General features: G+C 39.2%; 1 protein-coding gene across 6 annotated transcripts in view; it reads left to right on the top strand.

Annotated features, from left to right (window-relative positions):
- The first annotated feature begins 990 nt into the window (after positions 1-990).
- Positions 991-13,668, top strand: part of nsfa (N-ethylmaleimide-sensitive factor a) — a 38,557-nt gene continuing 25,879 nt past the window's right edge. For 3 of the 6 annotated variants that reach the window (XM_077212973.1, XM_077212971.1, XM_077212972.1), the window contains exons 1-2: positions 1,060-1,123; positions 7,137-7,154. In XM_077212973.1, coding sequence (XP_077069088.1) covers positions 1,112-1,123; positions 7,137-7,154 — 30 coding nt within the window. In that variant the 5' untranslated portion in view covers positions 1,060-1,111. Of the gene's footprint in view, positions 1,124-7,136; positions 7,155-13,668 lie in introns of all 6 variants that reach the window. The other 3 variants (XM_077212976.1, XM_077212975.1, XM_077212974.1) reach the window with 3 other exon arrangements.

Here is a 13,668-nt window from a genome sequence, read left to right as displayed (position 1 = left end):
TCACCAAAAATGAAAATTCTGTCGTCCTTTACTCACCCCCATGATGGTCCAAACCTGAACACAAGATTTTTTTTTTTTTGAACACGAACAATGTGGAACCATTGACTTGAACATGAACCATTGACTTCATAGTTTGTAGAGAAAAAAATACTATGGAAGGCAATAGTGCCCCACAAATATTCTTCAAAATATATTTTATGTTCCACACAACAAAGAAATTCATACATGTTTCGAACAACTTGAGGGCTTTTCATTTTTGTGTGAACTATCCTTTTAATATGCAGATGACTAAGATATTTGTTACTACTTGATTGATTATGGAGTTCTGTAATACCCCTTCACAACCAGCTCAACACTAAACCAAAAGTTTTGAGTTTGGGGTGAATATTTTATAAATCACCAGTTCATAAAACCTAAATGATTTCTGATTCTGATTCTGATTCTGATTCTAAATGATTTGAATGGAATCAGTTTATTTTCAGACATGTCCAATTCACAATGAACGGAGAAATCGATTGAATTGATTTAGTATGAGCATAGTTTAACAGGGCAATTAATTAATCGATTTTATGTGCGTTTTATTAGCAAATATTGATACAAAGCCAGTTTGGTTTTAGTAGTATTAAAGAACTTATTCAGCTTTGAAATATAAATGAATTTAAGTATCATGTAAGTAATCCAGATTCGGAGTTTAGTAATAAAATAGAATTTGGATTCTAGATTAATTTTTATGATCTGAATCATGACTGCAACAAACAAAACTAGCATGCAATTGCAATAAAGGCACCTTACTGATAACAGTAACAATATTCGCTAAATATATATTGGAATGTAGGCTAAGTGTGTATTGCTTTACTGTCTGGAACATTTTAAAGAACGCAATTTGGCCAAGCCGGTATGTCATTGACTTCGCGGTGGCGTAAAGAACCATTGAGCCAACCGTTTCTTAAATGAACTGTTCAAAAGATTCGATTCACAGAAATGAGAGTCAGAATTCATGGCTAGAAATCCAAGCGCATGCGCAGCTCCCGCCTGTGTCGCTGTCCGCTACTGAAGTGCTGTTCTAGTATTGCTGTGTGAAGCTCTCCCGAGCAGCATCACCAACGCAAACATGACGACCCGGGTAAGATATGCTTCCATTTAAATTATTCAACGAATAAGTGCAATTTTATTTGGAATTAACACTGAGCTGAAATTTTAAAAAGTATTTCACCAATATCGCTCTCGAGAACAGCGTTAGCGTCTCTTTAAAAAAAAAATCATATCCAGTTTGATGCCAGCTACTGACATTTTCCTCAATGTAACCTGCAATACAGTAGCAGGCGGCGAAACGGTCATTTCTGACCACGATTGCAGCGATATTGCTGGTCTTTGGTTTACTTTGTTATTCATAGCATGCTAGCAGTGCTACGCACAAGGATATACGGGAAGCTACGCACAATAATAATAAACTCGCATGAGTACTCGAATCTCGGCGGTGGCACGAGACTATTCATTTTCTAGCATTTGCATGCGTCGTGAAATAGAGGTGATTGGTTGTTTCCAGCCTGAGCCCATCGGTAAACAGGCAAAAGCTTAATATAGAACCGAAGCGGTTGTCCAATGCTTTAGCCCATCGTTAAGGTACAAAATGAACCAGCAGGCGGCTGTTTCTTTATAAATTATTTAATATCGTTGATACAGATGTATGTTTACAGTAGAATGTAGCGTAGTTTCTGCTGCAGAACGGTGTCATGAAGAGTGAAATGACACGAATGTGCTCGTTCAGCGGATTTAACCTTGACACGGCTCGCGTAATGCTCACATAAGCTCATCACATCACTGTGTTTCTGCTTTAAGAGCTCGAGATGTATAACCTTGAGCAAGCATATACCGTCCAAAATGATGCATTCGCTTCAAAATGTCCACAATAACGCATTGCTCCCTCAATACGAATATGTTTTGTGCGCAAAGCTACTGCACTCTCTCTCCTTGCTGCAGGATGGAGCCCTATAGGTGGCAACGGGGGCTTTGCTTGTCATTGTGACCAAAAAGTAAAGGGGATAAACTGATAGGCTACTTCGATGTCTCATTTGGGCACGTGTTTAATATTCTATTTAGCATTTAATGCTTCTACACCCCATATACCTATTATGTTGTTTTAGTATCCCTTTAGTATTTGGGATTGTAACCATAATTAAAATCCTCCACTATTTTGCAAGCATTTTATGATTGACATTCATGCAATATTCTATCAAAATGTATAACTATACCATATATTGAGAGAGGTGAGAGTGAAAAAAAACCTGCCAGTGAAAAAGCAGGTGAATCTGATGTTCAGAAATTTGTGAATGCCTGTTACACACCCACTATCAGCTGTAAGAAAATATGAGTCAGACAGAGTCAATTGTTTATTAAGAACCCTATGATGGTCTTCGGGGTCTATTGGACCCCAAATGACTTTTGCTCAAATTAAAAAAAATGTTCTCTTTGTCCAAATGGTTTGAAACTTTCTACGGCTCTCAACACTTTCTAGATACAACAAAAATTTTTTTTTTTATGATATCTGTTTTTATGTTGGCGTGACAAAAAATAGTCACACTCGTGGTCTTCGGGGTCTATTGGACCCCGCAATCAAAATAGACAAAATAACATCATCAAAATCAGAAACAACGTAGAACACATAGACAGAAATGACAGAAATAAAGTGGCACACTTCCAACAATGCAAAAAACATCCACAATCCAAAATTATCATGCTCACCACAGGCACACACACACACACAAACACACACATAAAGAGGAATACATTTATACAGGAATACATACAGACTATAAAAACTGTTCTCTTATCATTTGTAAAATAAAATAATCTAAAATGCAGAACCACCAGAAAAATAAATTGGTAAAACTTAGACGCATTGAAAATGTGCGCGGCCACACACACACACACACACACACACACACACACACACACACACACACACACACACACACACACACACACACACACACACACACACACACACACACACACACACACACACACACACACACACAGACACACACACACAGAAATACATTTGTAAGGCTATAAAAAGTCTTATAATTTGTCAAATAAAATCATACAAAATGAAGAACCACCTCAAAAATAAATTGGTGACACTGTACACATAAAAATAAAAATAAAATGTACACACACACACACCCTGTGTTTGCTCCAACCCTGTCTGCAGGTTTGGCACTTCACTGTTGTTGTTGTTTTTGTGTGCGCTGTGTTTTTTCAGTACAAAAAATGCAAAATTTTGACAAAAATTATTTTATTCTTGTTATAATTGTGATTTTATAATATTTAGATATGAATCCAACTGAATCCAACTTTAGAAACTATATCTTTCAGTAATTCAAATAGCAAATAGCATATAATGAAGCTCTATAGCCATCTAGTGGTTAAAGTGATTTATTACAAATTTTAATCTGTATTTTCCAAAAAATGGGCAAAAATCTTACATTAAACCTTGTAAAATTATCCATGGTATCCCCGGGAATGAAAGTTAGAAATCTGGGTCTTTTATAAAGTTTATTTAACATAAAATGCTGTTTTTTTTGTAAAAATCCTATTTAATTAAATATTTATTTATTTATTTATAGAAATTTTTTGAAAATCATAAATTCTACAAAAACTGCACAAATGTTGAGTAAAAACATTAATGAACCGAGTAAAATTATATTTGTTAAAAAAAAAAAATAATGTTCGGTTACAAAATTAAATGTTGTTGTCTGGGGTCCAATAGACCCCGAAGACCACGAGTGTGATTTTTTTTTGAAGACCATCAGAGAGTTAAGAAGCCCATCATGTTCCCTGGTGCGATTCTACTCAAGGTAGAGTAAATAAAGATGAGAGTGGGAAGAACGAATACTGGAACATAATCTGTTATTCAGATTTTTTTAGCTGAGTTATTGTCAGCAGAATGACTTATTCATTCACATGACACTTGATTATGATGAGATATTACTTGTACTGCAATGATCAAACCAGACCAATCCAGACAAACGCTGTGTGGGCATCCGTCACCCACAGAGTTCAGCTCAGTGTTAAATGACTTAATACTTTTACTGCCTTCTTGGAGAGTATGTGAATGATATACAGTCTGGTTGTGTCTGTCATAATACTGTTTAGATATATGTGAGATACAGTGGTTTCTGCTCAATATCTGGTGAAGCTTCTTGCTTCTGCTTGTACATCATCTCTATTGAATCAAAAAAGACTATAAGATAAATCTTTTTATATTGGTGTATAGGCTTCTGTGTGCAACTTAAGTGGCACGAGCTCTGATATAACTGCCAAGCTCTAAAGTTTATTAAAATCGAATGAATAATTTACATTATCGAGAAATCCGCATCAGTCGTAGCTCTAGTTAAAGGCCATGCATGGCAATTATTTTTAGCGTTGTGCATGACACACAAAGATTAAACAACATGATTAAACAACTTCCTATGAGGCATCTTATCATCTATAAATTTAAAACCGCATTGTGGCATTGATTTCTTTTTCAGTCTACATTTTACCCATCAAAGCAAGATTTTGCAGACCATGATTGCTTCTTACTTTAATAACTCACATTTTGAAATCTTCTTCATGCAATTATTTCTCATCAAGCGGGGGGGGGGGGGGGGGGGGGGATTGCAAGTCATGATGTAGCAGTCATATAAAAATTAAGGTTTTCTTTGTTATATTTGTCCTATTAATTTTCATGTTTTGCACGATATATGATATAAGGATCATCCTCCGTTAAGTGTGATACATCAGGGACACAATCCATAAAGTAATACAATTCACACCTGCGCCCCAGTGTAATCCAGTATCTGTGACAGCCAGAAATCTCTGTATTGGTTGAACCTTTGTTTGTATGTCAATCTTAACTCTGTGATCTGTGCCACGTGAACTAATAATGCTTAAACATACAGTCAGGGTGGATAAAGTCATTAGCTGGTTATGGGGCTGTTGGATTCAGCCCTCTGGCAGGAATTCCTCTGTGCAGTCAGGAGTTTTTTCTCAACTGTATTGATCAGGCTTCTCCTCATTTCTCATTGAATATCTCTCAAGAGGGCCAACCTCATTAAACATGGAGAGTAGGGGGCTAGAAATAAATTCTTACTCAGTACACTCACTGGCGAGTGAAATGGCATGTAGCAATTTATTTTGTTTATTTAGCAAATAATTACACTGCAGTGTCTATGTTTCAAATCTTGTTGAGATTGTGGGGATAGAAAATAGTTTCTTTTTGTAATGAATCCACTGGAGGGTAGTTGAACTGAACCAACATCCAGATTTATTTAACAACACTTTTTCAAAACAAATTCAAAATAAACAAAGACTTGACTTGAACCATGACATAAACATGAACAAAGCTAGACACCAAACAATAGGAACACGAGGGCTATATTATATACACAAAGACTAATGACTTAAGACACACGTGATCGCAATGAACAATGAACCAATGACAAAACAGAACAGAGAACCACATGACTAGAACAACCAATGAAAACAACACATGAAGCACATGACACAATCACATGAGGAGCAGGGAAAACTCATGACATGAACAGGAAACATGACTAAGATAAAATCAAAATGAAAGACAAGAAAACATGACCAAAACCAAATAAGAGGCATGACATGTTTCATTCTGTCATCTTCTGTTCTGGTATTGAATGCACTATATTAATATGCATTTAAATATATGTTTTTGAAAGAATTCTCACCAAGGCTGCATTTATTTGATCAAAAATACAGTGAAATCATCAGTAATATTGTGAAACATTTATACAATTTAAAGTAACTGTTTTTATTTGAATATATTTTCAAATGTAATTTATTCAAAAGCATATCATTATCATCAGTCTTCAGTGTCACATGATCCTTTGCTGCTTAAGAAATATTTCTTCTTATTATCAATGTTTAAAACTGTCGTACTTCTTAATGGTTTTGGAAACTCAGTATTCTTTGTTTAAAATATTTTTTATATTTTTTTATTGAAGAACAACAGAATTTTCAGCATCATTACTCCAGTCTTCAGTGTCACATGATCCTTCTGAAATCATTCTAATATGATATTTGCTACTCAAGAAACTTATTATCAATGTTGAAAACATTTGTGCTTCAATATTTTGCATTCATCATGCATTCATACATTCCTATATACTGCATATATAAGACTTCTGTTCTCACTAAAGTTTTTCTTTAGTCTCTCAACTATCATGATGGTTTATTTAAGTGTGTTCACATATGATATTCTTCAGCATGTGCATTAAACCCTATTATACTACGGCGCTGTTGAATGCTTGAATCTGATTGCTTGATAAACATTCTGTTGTCAGCGCTGCTCTGACGATTTTGTCAGTAAAATAGTTGAACAGCTTAAAAGCTAAATGAATTTCTCACTAGCGAGGTAATAACGGCATTGTTCTTGGAGAAAATAAACGTAGTTTCACTATTATTAGAGCCGCTGCTGCCGAAAACTGTTGAAAGACGCACAGACTCAGGTAATTCACACACGCTAATCTCTCTCTCTCTCTCCCTCTCTCCCTCTAATAACTGCATTAATAACTATATTAGTCTGCTATCAGTGGCTCAAGTCTCCGTTACTAGCTCTATAAAATGGCGTTTTAGAATTAACAATGGAGGCTTGGGATGAGAAGAAATTAGTCCTACACACAAGAGCGTTCTAAGGACAAAAAACTGACAAATGTCTTGAAATACATGATCTGAAAATGTTTTGAGGTGTGGTAACCGTAGTATAAGTGCAATAATTGACTCTGGCTGTTGAATTATTGAGAAATTATGCATTATTTTTCTAAGAATTCAACGGCCCGTCGTAGGTTATTCCTTAATCAAACTCTTCACCTTTAAAATACCGGGAAATGTACATATATACATTTCCCTACCATATCAAGGTTTGGTTTGCCTGTGAATTGCCTTTGCTGCTCCTTCAAGCACACGCAGTTGATCCTGATTCTGCTCTGCATGCTGCACACTCTATTGTTTCTCAACCACATGCAGTCTTCGGCTCAATGTGGTGCTGGCTGTCTCAACTGTTTGTCTTATGTCCTTTTGCTCTCCCTCTTGCTTGCGTGCATTCATTGGCCCCCAAGGTTGTAATATTTTTCAAGGTATGTATGCTTTCCGAATGCTCTCTGCCTCCGCTTGTCTCGCTTGCCATATTGAGCTGTTCGCTTCACTTAGCCTATACTAGCTTTCTGCTCTGCCTTAGTGTCCTGAGAGCTGACAGGCTGTAACCCCTGTTGCTATGTCCCTTATTGTTAGCAACGGCTGGAGGGATCGCTACAGCGGTACAATGCCCTAACTCCGTCACAATGCCATCGGTATAAACGGATAACAACTCAAGATCATCTGCCTGTGTTCTCACTCTCAGGACAGATAAAGGTTCATTTGAGGTTGAACACTAAAGGGCCAACTATAATGACTGAATGTCGTGAGGGCCTGTGGTGGGTTTATTGTGCATGCTGGCAGGGAGCCTGGATTATTGCTTTTCTGACTTGCAACTAAAGTAGGTCTAATTGCCAAACTGCTCTTCGTTAACCAAATTATGTCAGCCTGTTGAGTTAACAACACCCAGACTTTGAATCAGATACAAATCCTCAAAAAGCCATTTAGTGTACTTTAGTTCTGCCTTCTGGCCTAACGACAGGAATACTACTATACAGCCATGATGATACATCAGGAAAAAAAGACAATTCTTATTTTTATGGAATATTGCAGTGTTTATTATAAATTATTTATCTGTGCATTTGATTTTTTTAGTCTTTATTCAAAAACATTAACTTCCCCTCCTTCATAATACGTCATCTGTTCTCGACTCTGATGATTTATTCACCGGAGTGAGCAACCGGTCAATCATATGATATTGCAGAAATTAGCAAACAGCAAATATCCAAACAATTTTTGGTACAAAAAAAAAAATAGAACGAGTCCTGTCCTACATTTTTTACACTTTGCTATGTCACAACAAAAAAAGAAAAGAAAGATTAATCGCAACTTCTGTTTAATGCTTACTTTGGATCACTGACTACATTTACATGTGCACAAATAATGTGATTATTTCAAAGTAAGACATTTACATGACACAAGCAAACCTCTTTGCTCCCGAATTTTCAATATTCTGATTATTTGCTAAGAATTGTGGTTATTTTAACCACCATTACGTACATATAACTGACATATTATTTACACATAGCCCAATGCCCAGCATAAATTATGAACTCGTATGCAGCAGGTGTGTTGCTGGCCACTGTTTTAATCTACTTACATCAAATGCAAAACATTTCTATGGACGTATTGGATTTGCGTCTTCATTTCGATGTTTTTGACCATCAGTATACTGCTTTATATTCATGTCGCGCAATGTTGTCAACATGAACTCAGTTTCTTCAGCACTCCAAAATTGTGATGCCTTTAACACCATGTCAAAAAAAGTCATCCATGTACGTCAGATGCATTTGTGCAAAAACTGTAACTTTAGGGGTACAACAGCTTCTCACTGGGGCAGTACACAACTTTGTAACTTATCTTCCCCTAAAAATGTCATAGTACCTTAGAGTAAATGTCATGTACGTTACCTTACCTTACTGCACAGTGACAAGGTCCTTAAAGGTAAGATTTTTTTTTGCAATTTCTTTATTTCTGAGAATGCACATTAGACATGTCAGAGTTTTTTTCTCCATCTTGTGCTATTCTGTAGGCAAGTGTTCTTCATTACAGAAAAGCATTGTGTAACTAAGGTAACTTCCTTTAAGCAAAACTAACTACAATGTACTCACACAAAAAAAGAACTCATATCTCACAAAAAAAGATTTGATAAATAAACCAATAATATATATAATCAAAGAAAATACATTGTAGAACAAAAACTCATTCCCCTTCCAATGATATTAATAACCAGCCCACCCTCTATAAACCAATAACCCAATACAATCCCAACTTTGTCACACAGAACAATAAAAAAAGCAAAAAGTAAATTACACAAATAACCCCAAAATCATATTACATAAAAGTATAACAAACTCAAATATACTCCAAACCAAAGTTTCCACTGCAAACTTAAGTCTCATGCAAATCAATAGTTCATGTGTTTTAAAGTATCAGTATAGCATTGAGACAAAAGTTGGCTGGCAAAACGAGGCTGGGAAGTGATATACAAAAAAAAAAAAAAAACTCCCCTCATTGTGCTGGAGGCACACATGCAGGTACTGGCTAGCTGTAGAACAAGAACAAACACAAGAGTGTAATATATTGGGGTAATTAACAGGTAGAGATTGCCATCTTGTGGTTCAGTATTGCAAATGCAGTAATTACTTTAATGGTTTATTATAGAAACGAGTTTGACTTTTCCGGAGCAAATCGGCTTCGGTAGTTTGGTAGTCTGTATTTGGATGTTGAAAAGTAAAGACGTTTTTGAGAACTTCTCCGTTGGTTTGTTTTCTGTCCGGAACACGAAACGTTACAAATGGCGACGAGGATATTAAACGAATGCCACTGCCGCACTGCACTGTAAAAGTAACCGTACACTGGTCGTGAAAAAAGGTTTTTGGAGGAACCAGGCACGTGTGCTTTGAGAGTTAGCAGTTAGCCTCGACAAAAAAATCTAAAATGGCTGTGCCAGTCGGTCGCGTGGATGAATACATTGATGCGAAGGAGGATTTTGAGTCATATCTGGAACGTCTGGAACAGTGGATGTTGGCAAACGAAATCAAGGATGAAAAGAGGGTGTGTGTGTTTCTCTCGGTGATTGGGGCGGATGCTTATAAATTGTTGAAAAATCTGGTGTCGCCGACCGTACCGAGTACTATGGAGTATTCTGATCTGGTGAGAGCACTGAGCACACATTATAAGCCAGCACCGATTGTAATCGCGGAACGTTTTCGGTTCCAAAAGTGTAATCAGAGGGACGGGGAATCTGTCTCTGATTATGTGGTAGCTTTGAAGCAGTTATCAGCCACTTGTATGTTTGGACAGTATTTGGATGACGCGCTGAGAGATCGTTTCGTGAGTGGATTACGCTCGGATGCCGTGCAGCGCAGATTGCTATCTGAAAAGGATTTGACCTTCCCGAAAGCTTGTGAGATTGCAGTAGCAATGGAGCTGGCGTCAAAGAAATCCATGGAGTTTTCTGGACACAGCCAGGCTCATCAGGTAAATGCCTTGTCAGGGGCAGGGTTTTCTGATAAGGGGAGGAAAGGACAGTTTAGACGACAGAAGGATAATAAAGCTCAAAGAAAAGGCCAAAAAGGAGAAAAAAGTAATTTTGGAACATCACAGACATGCTACCGATGTGGTGGAAGACACTCAGCACGTGACTGCAGATTCAAGAATGAAAAGTGTCATTCCTGCGCCAAAATTGGACACATAGCACGTGCATGTAGAAAAGGAAAAGCCATTTCTCAAACGCAGTATGTGGAAGCTGAAGGGAATACATCTAGAGAAGATGAAGAGGCTGAACTTTTTGGAGTGTATGCATTATATTCCACCTCAAGCTGTGAGAAGGGGTACACAGTGGATGTCGCATTGGGTGATAGGAGCACAACAATGCTGCTGGATACAGGGTCAGCGGTGTCAGTGATCTCAGAGGATTACTACCAGACAAATCTGAACCAATTCCTGTTAAAACCAGCCCCCAAGTTAAAACTGAAATCGTATTCAGGCCAATGTATCGCTGTTCGAGGATACATCAAGATACCAGTGCAGTATGAATCACAGAAAGTTACCTTACCTCTTGTGGTGGTGAAAGGAAGTAGACCAGCTCTGATTGGTAGGAACTGGCTAAAGGAACTACACCTGGACTGGAAACAGATTTTCACAGTGGACAGGGTGTTCACACAGGCAGAGTGGACCCCAGGAGTCAACGAGGTGTTACAGCGCCACCAGGCCGTTTTTGCTGAGAAAAAAGGCTGCATAGAGGGTTTTAAAGCCAAAATCCGCATAAAACCAGGCACCACACCAATTCTTTGCAAAGCGCGCCCTGTTCCTTACGCATTAAAGGAAGCAGTAGAAAAGGAGTTGGACAGGTTGGAGGAAATGGAAGTGATTTCAAAGACTGAAATGAGTGAGTGGGCCTCTCCGATTGTAACTGTGCCAAAAGCAGACAAAACAATTAGGATTTGTGGTGATTACAAGGTCAGTATTAATCGGTGTATTGAAGAGCAAACATATCCACTGCCTAATACCGAAGATCTGTTTGCTACTTTAGCAGGAGGAACATCGTTCAGTAAGCTTGACCTGTCTCATGCTTACCAGCAGCTGCTGTTAGATGAGGAATCAGAGAAGTATCTGACGATTAACACTCATAAGGGCCTGTACAAATTTCATCGCCTCAGCTATGGTGTTTCTAGTGCACCTGCGATTTTTCAGTCTGTAATGGACCAGATTTTACAAGGGCTGGACCATGTGACATGTTTCCTGGATGATATTCTCATCACTGCTTCATCTGAGGAGAATCATTTGAAAAAACTGGATGAAGTGCTCACCCGTCTGGAAAATCATGGTGTTCAGGTGAAATTGTCAAAATGTCAGTTTTTTCAGAGCAGTGTGGAGTATCTGGGACATCGCATTGACCAGGATGGCCTGCACCCCACGGATGAAAAGGTGGCAGCCATAAACAAAGCGCCTGAGCCAAAAAATGTCACGGAACTGAAGTCTTTCTTAGGGCTTCTTAACTACTACAGCCGTTTCCTGCAAAATTCTTCCACCTTACTCCACCCTCTACACAACCTGTTGAGAAAAGAGGAAAAGTGGTGTTGGACTTCGGAGTGTGCTAAGGCATTTGAAGATGCAAAGCAGCTATTACAGCAAAGTAAGGTGTTGGTGCATTACAACACACGGTTGCCACTCCGGATTGCCTGTGATGCATCACCTTATGGAGTAGGGGCGGTAATTTCCCATGTGATGGAGAACGGAGAGGAACGGCCGGTAGCTTTTTCATCAAGGACGTTAACTGAGGCTGAAAAGAAATATGCCCAAATCGAAAAAGAGGCATTGGCCATCATCTTTGGAGTTAAGAAATTCCATAAATACCTCTATGGGAGGAAGTTCACACTGATCACAGATCACAAACCGTTGTTAACTATCCTTGGACCAAAGTCAGCAGTTCCAACATTGGCAGCATTAAGGATGCAACGCTGGGCTCTCATCCTCATGGCATACAGCTATGATATTGAGTACAGGAGATCAGCTGATCATGCAAACGCTGATGCTCTGTCTCGCTTACCCACTGCCTCATTCGACAACACAGGAGAAGAGGGAGGTATTTTTTACTTCTCACACATGGAGGAACTACCAGTGGATGCGAAAGACATTGAGAGAGCTACTTTAAAAGATCCTACACTGAACAAAGTGTGGAGCTACACAATGAATGGATGGCCTAGTCATGTTCAGGAGGAAGCATTGCGGCCTTATTTCATACGCAGGCAGGAGTTGTCAGCGGAACAAGGTTGCATTCTTTGGGGCCAGCGAGTCATCATACCCCCAGGTTATCGACAGCGCTTACTGGAAGACCTTCATCATGTGCACCCAGGTATCTGCCGCATGAAAGCTCTCGCTCGCAGTTACATGTGGTGGCCTGGTTGTGATGGAGAAATTGAAGAGCTGGTGAAAGGTTGCTCTATCTGCCAAGCTGTTCAGAAAATGCCAGCAGTCGCACCGCTGCACCACTGGAGGTGGCCGGAAAGAGTGTGGCAAAGAATTCACATTGATTTTGCAGAGAAGGATAAACAGTATTTTTTGGTGGTGGTTGATAGCCATTCAAAGTGGTTAGAAGTTTTTCCCATGGCTTCCACCACATCTCAAAACACCATTGTAGTGCTGCGAAGCCTGTTCTCTGCGTATGGACTGCCAGAAGAGCTGGTATCAGATAATGGTCCACAGCTGGTGTCGAGGGAGTTTACACAGTTTCTGGAGGGAAACGGTATCAAACACATTGCTGTACCTGCATACCATCCTGCATCAAATGGAGCTGCAGAGAGGTCAGTGCAGATTTTGAAACGTACATTGACGAAGGATGTGTTGGAAGCGGAGAAAAAGGGTTCCTTACCACTTAGTCATAGACTTGCAAATTTTTTGCTCATGTACCGCAGTACACCTCACACAGTGACTGGTCGGACTCCGGCTGAGTTATTTCTGAAGCGCCAGATTCGGACCCGTTTCAGTTTGCTGAAGCCCAGGCTTGCCAGTCGGGTTGAAGAGAAACAAGCTGCACAGAAACGTCATCATGACAGTGGTGGTTCATGTCTTCGTTTTTTCCAGGATGGGGTAGCTGTCCGTGTCCGAAATTTCAGGGGAGGAGTAGAGAAATGGATGCAGGCAAAAGTGCTGAAAAGACTGGGAGCTGTCACATACATGGTACAGGAGGGACAGAGGCAACGCACAGTGCATGTCGACCACATGTTGCCATGGCGAGAAAAGGGTGAACAAATAAACACTGTTTTGCCTTCATCAGTGGTTGAGCATGTACAACCAGTCACCAAGGACTGTGTTTTTCCAGCTGTTGTCCCCAGTACACCAGTGAAGCCAGCGCCGCCTACGGTTCTCATTACTCCAGCTGAACAGGTTGTCGATATGTCACCATCGCACACAGAAATCAAGAGCTCACCTGAGAAACGGAGGTACCCAGAG

The sequence above is a fragment of the Siphateles boraxobius genome, unplaced genomic scaffold, assembly GCF_051911475.1.
Source record: "Siphateles boraxobius isolate OS27281-9 unplaced genomic scaffold, OSU_SipBor_1 66, whole genome shotgun sequence".
Classification (NCBI taxonomy): Eukaryota; Metazoa; Chordata; class Actinopteri; order Cypriniformes; family Leuciscidae; genus Siphateles; species Siphateles boraxobius.
The sequence above is the reverse complement of the archived record's forward strand: the minus strand, read 5'-3'. Positions and strand labels throughout refer to the sequence as shown.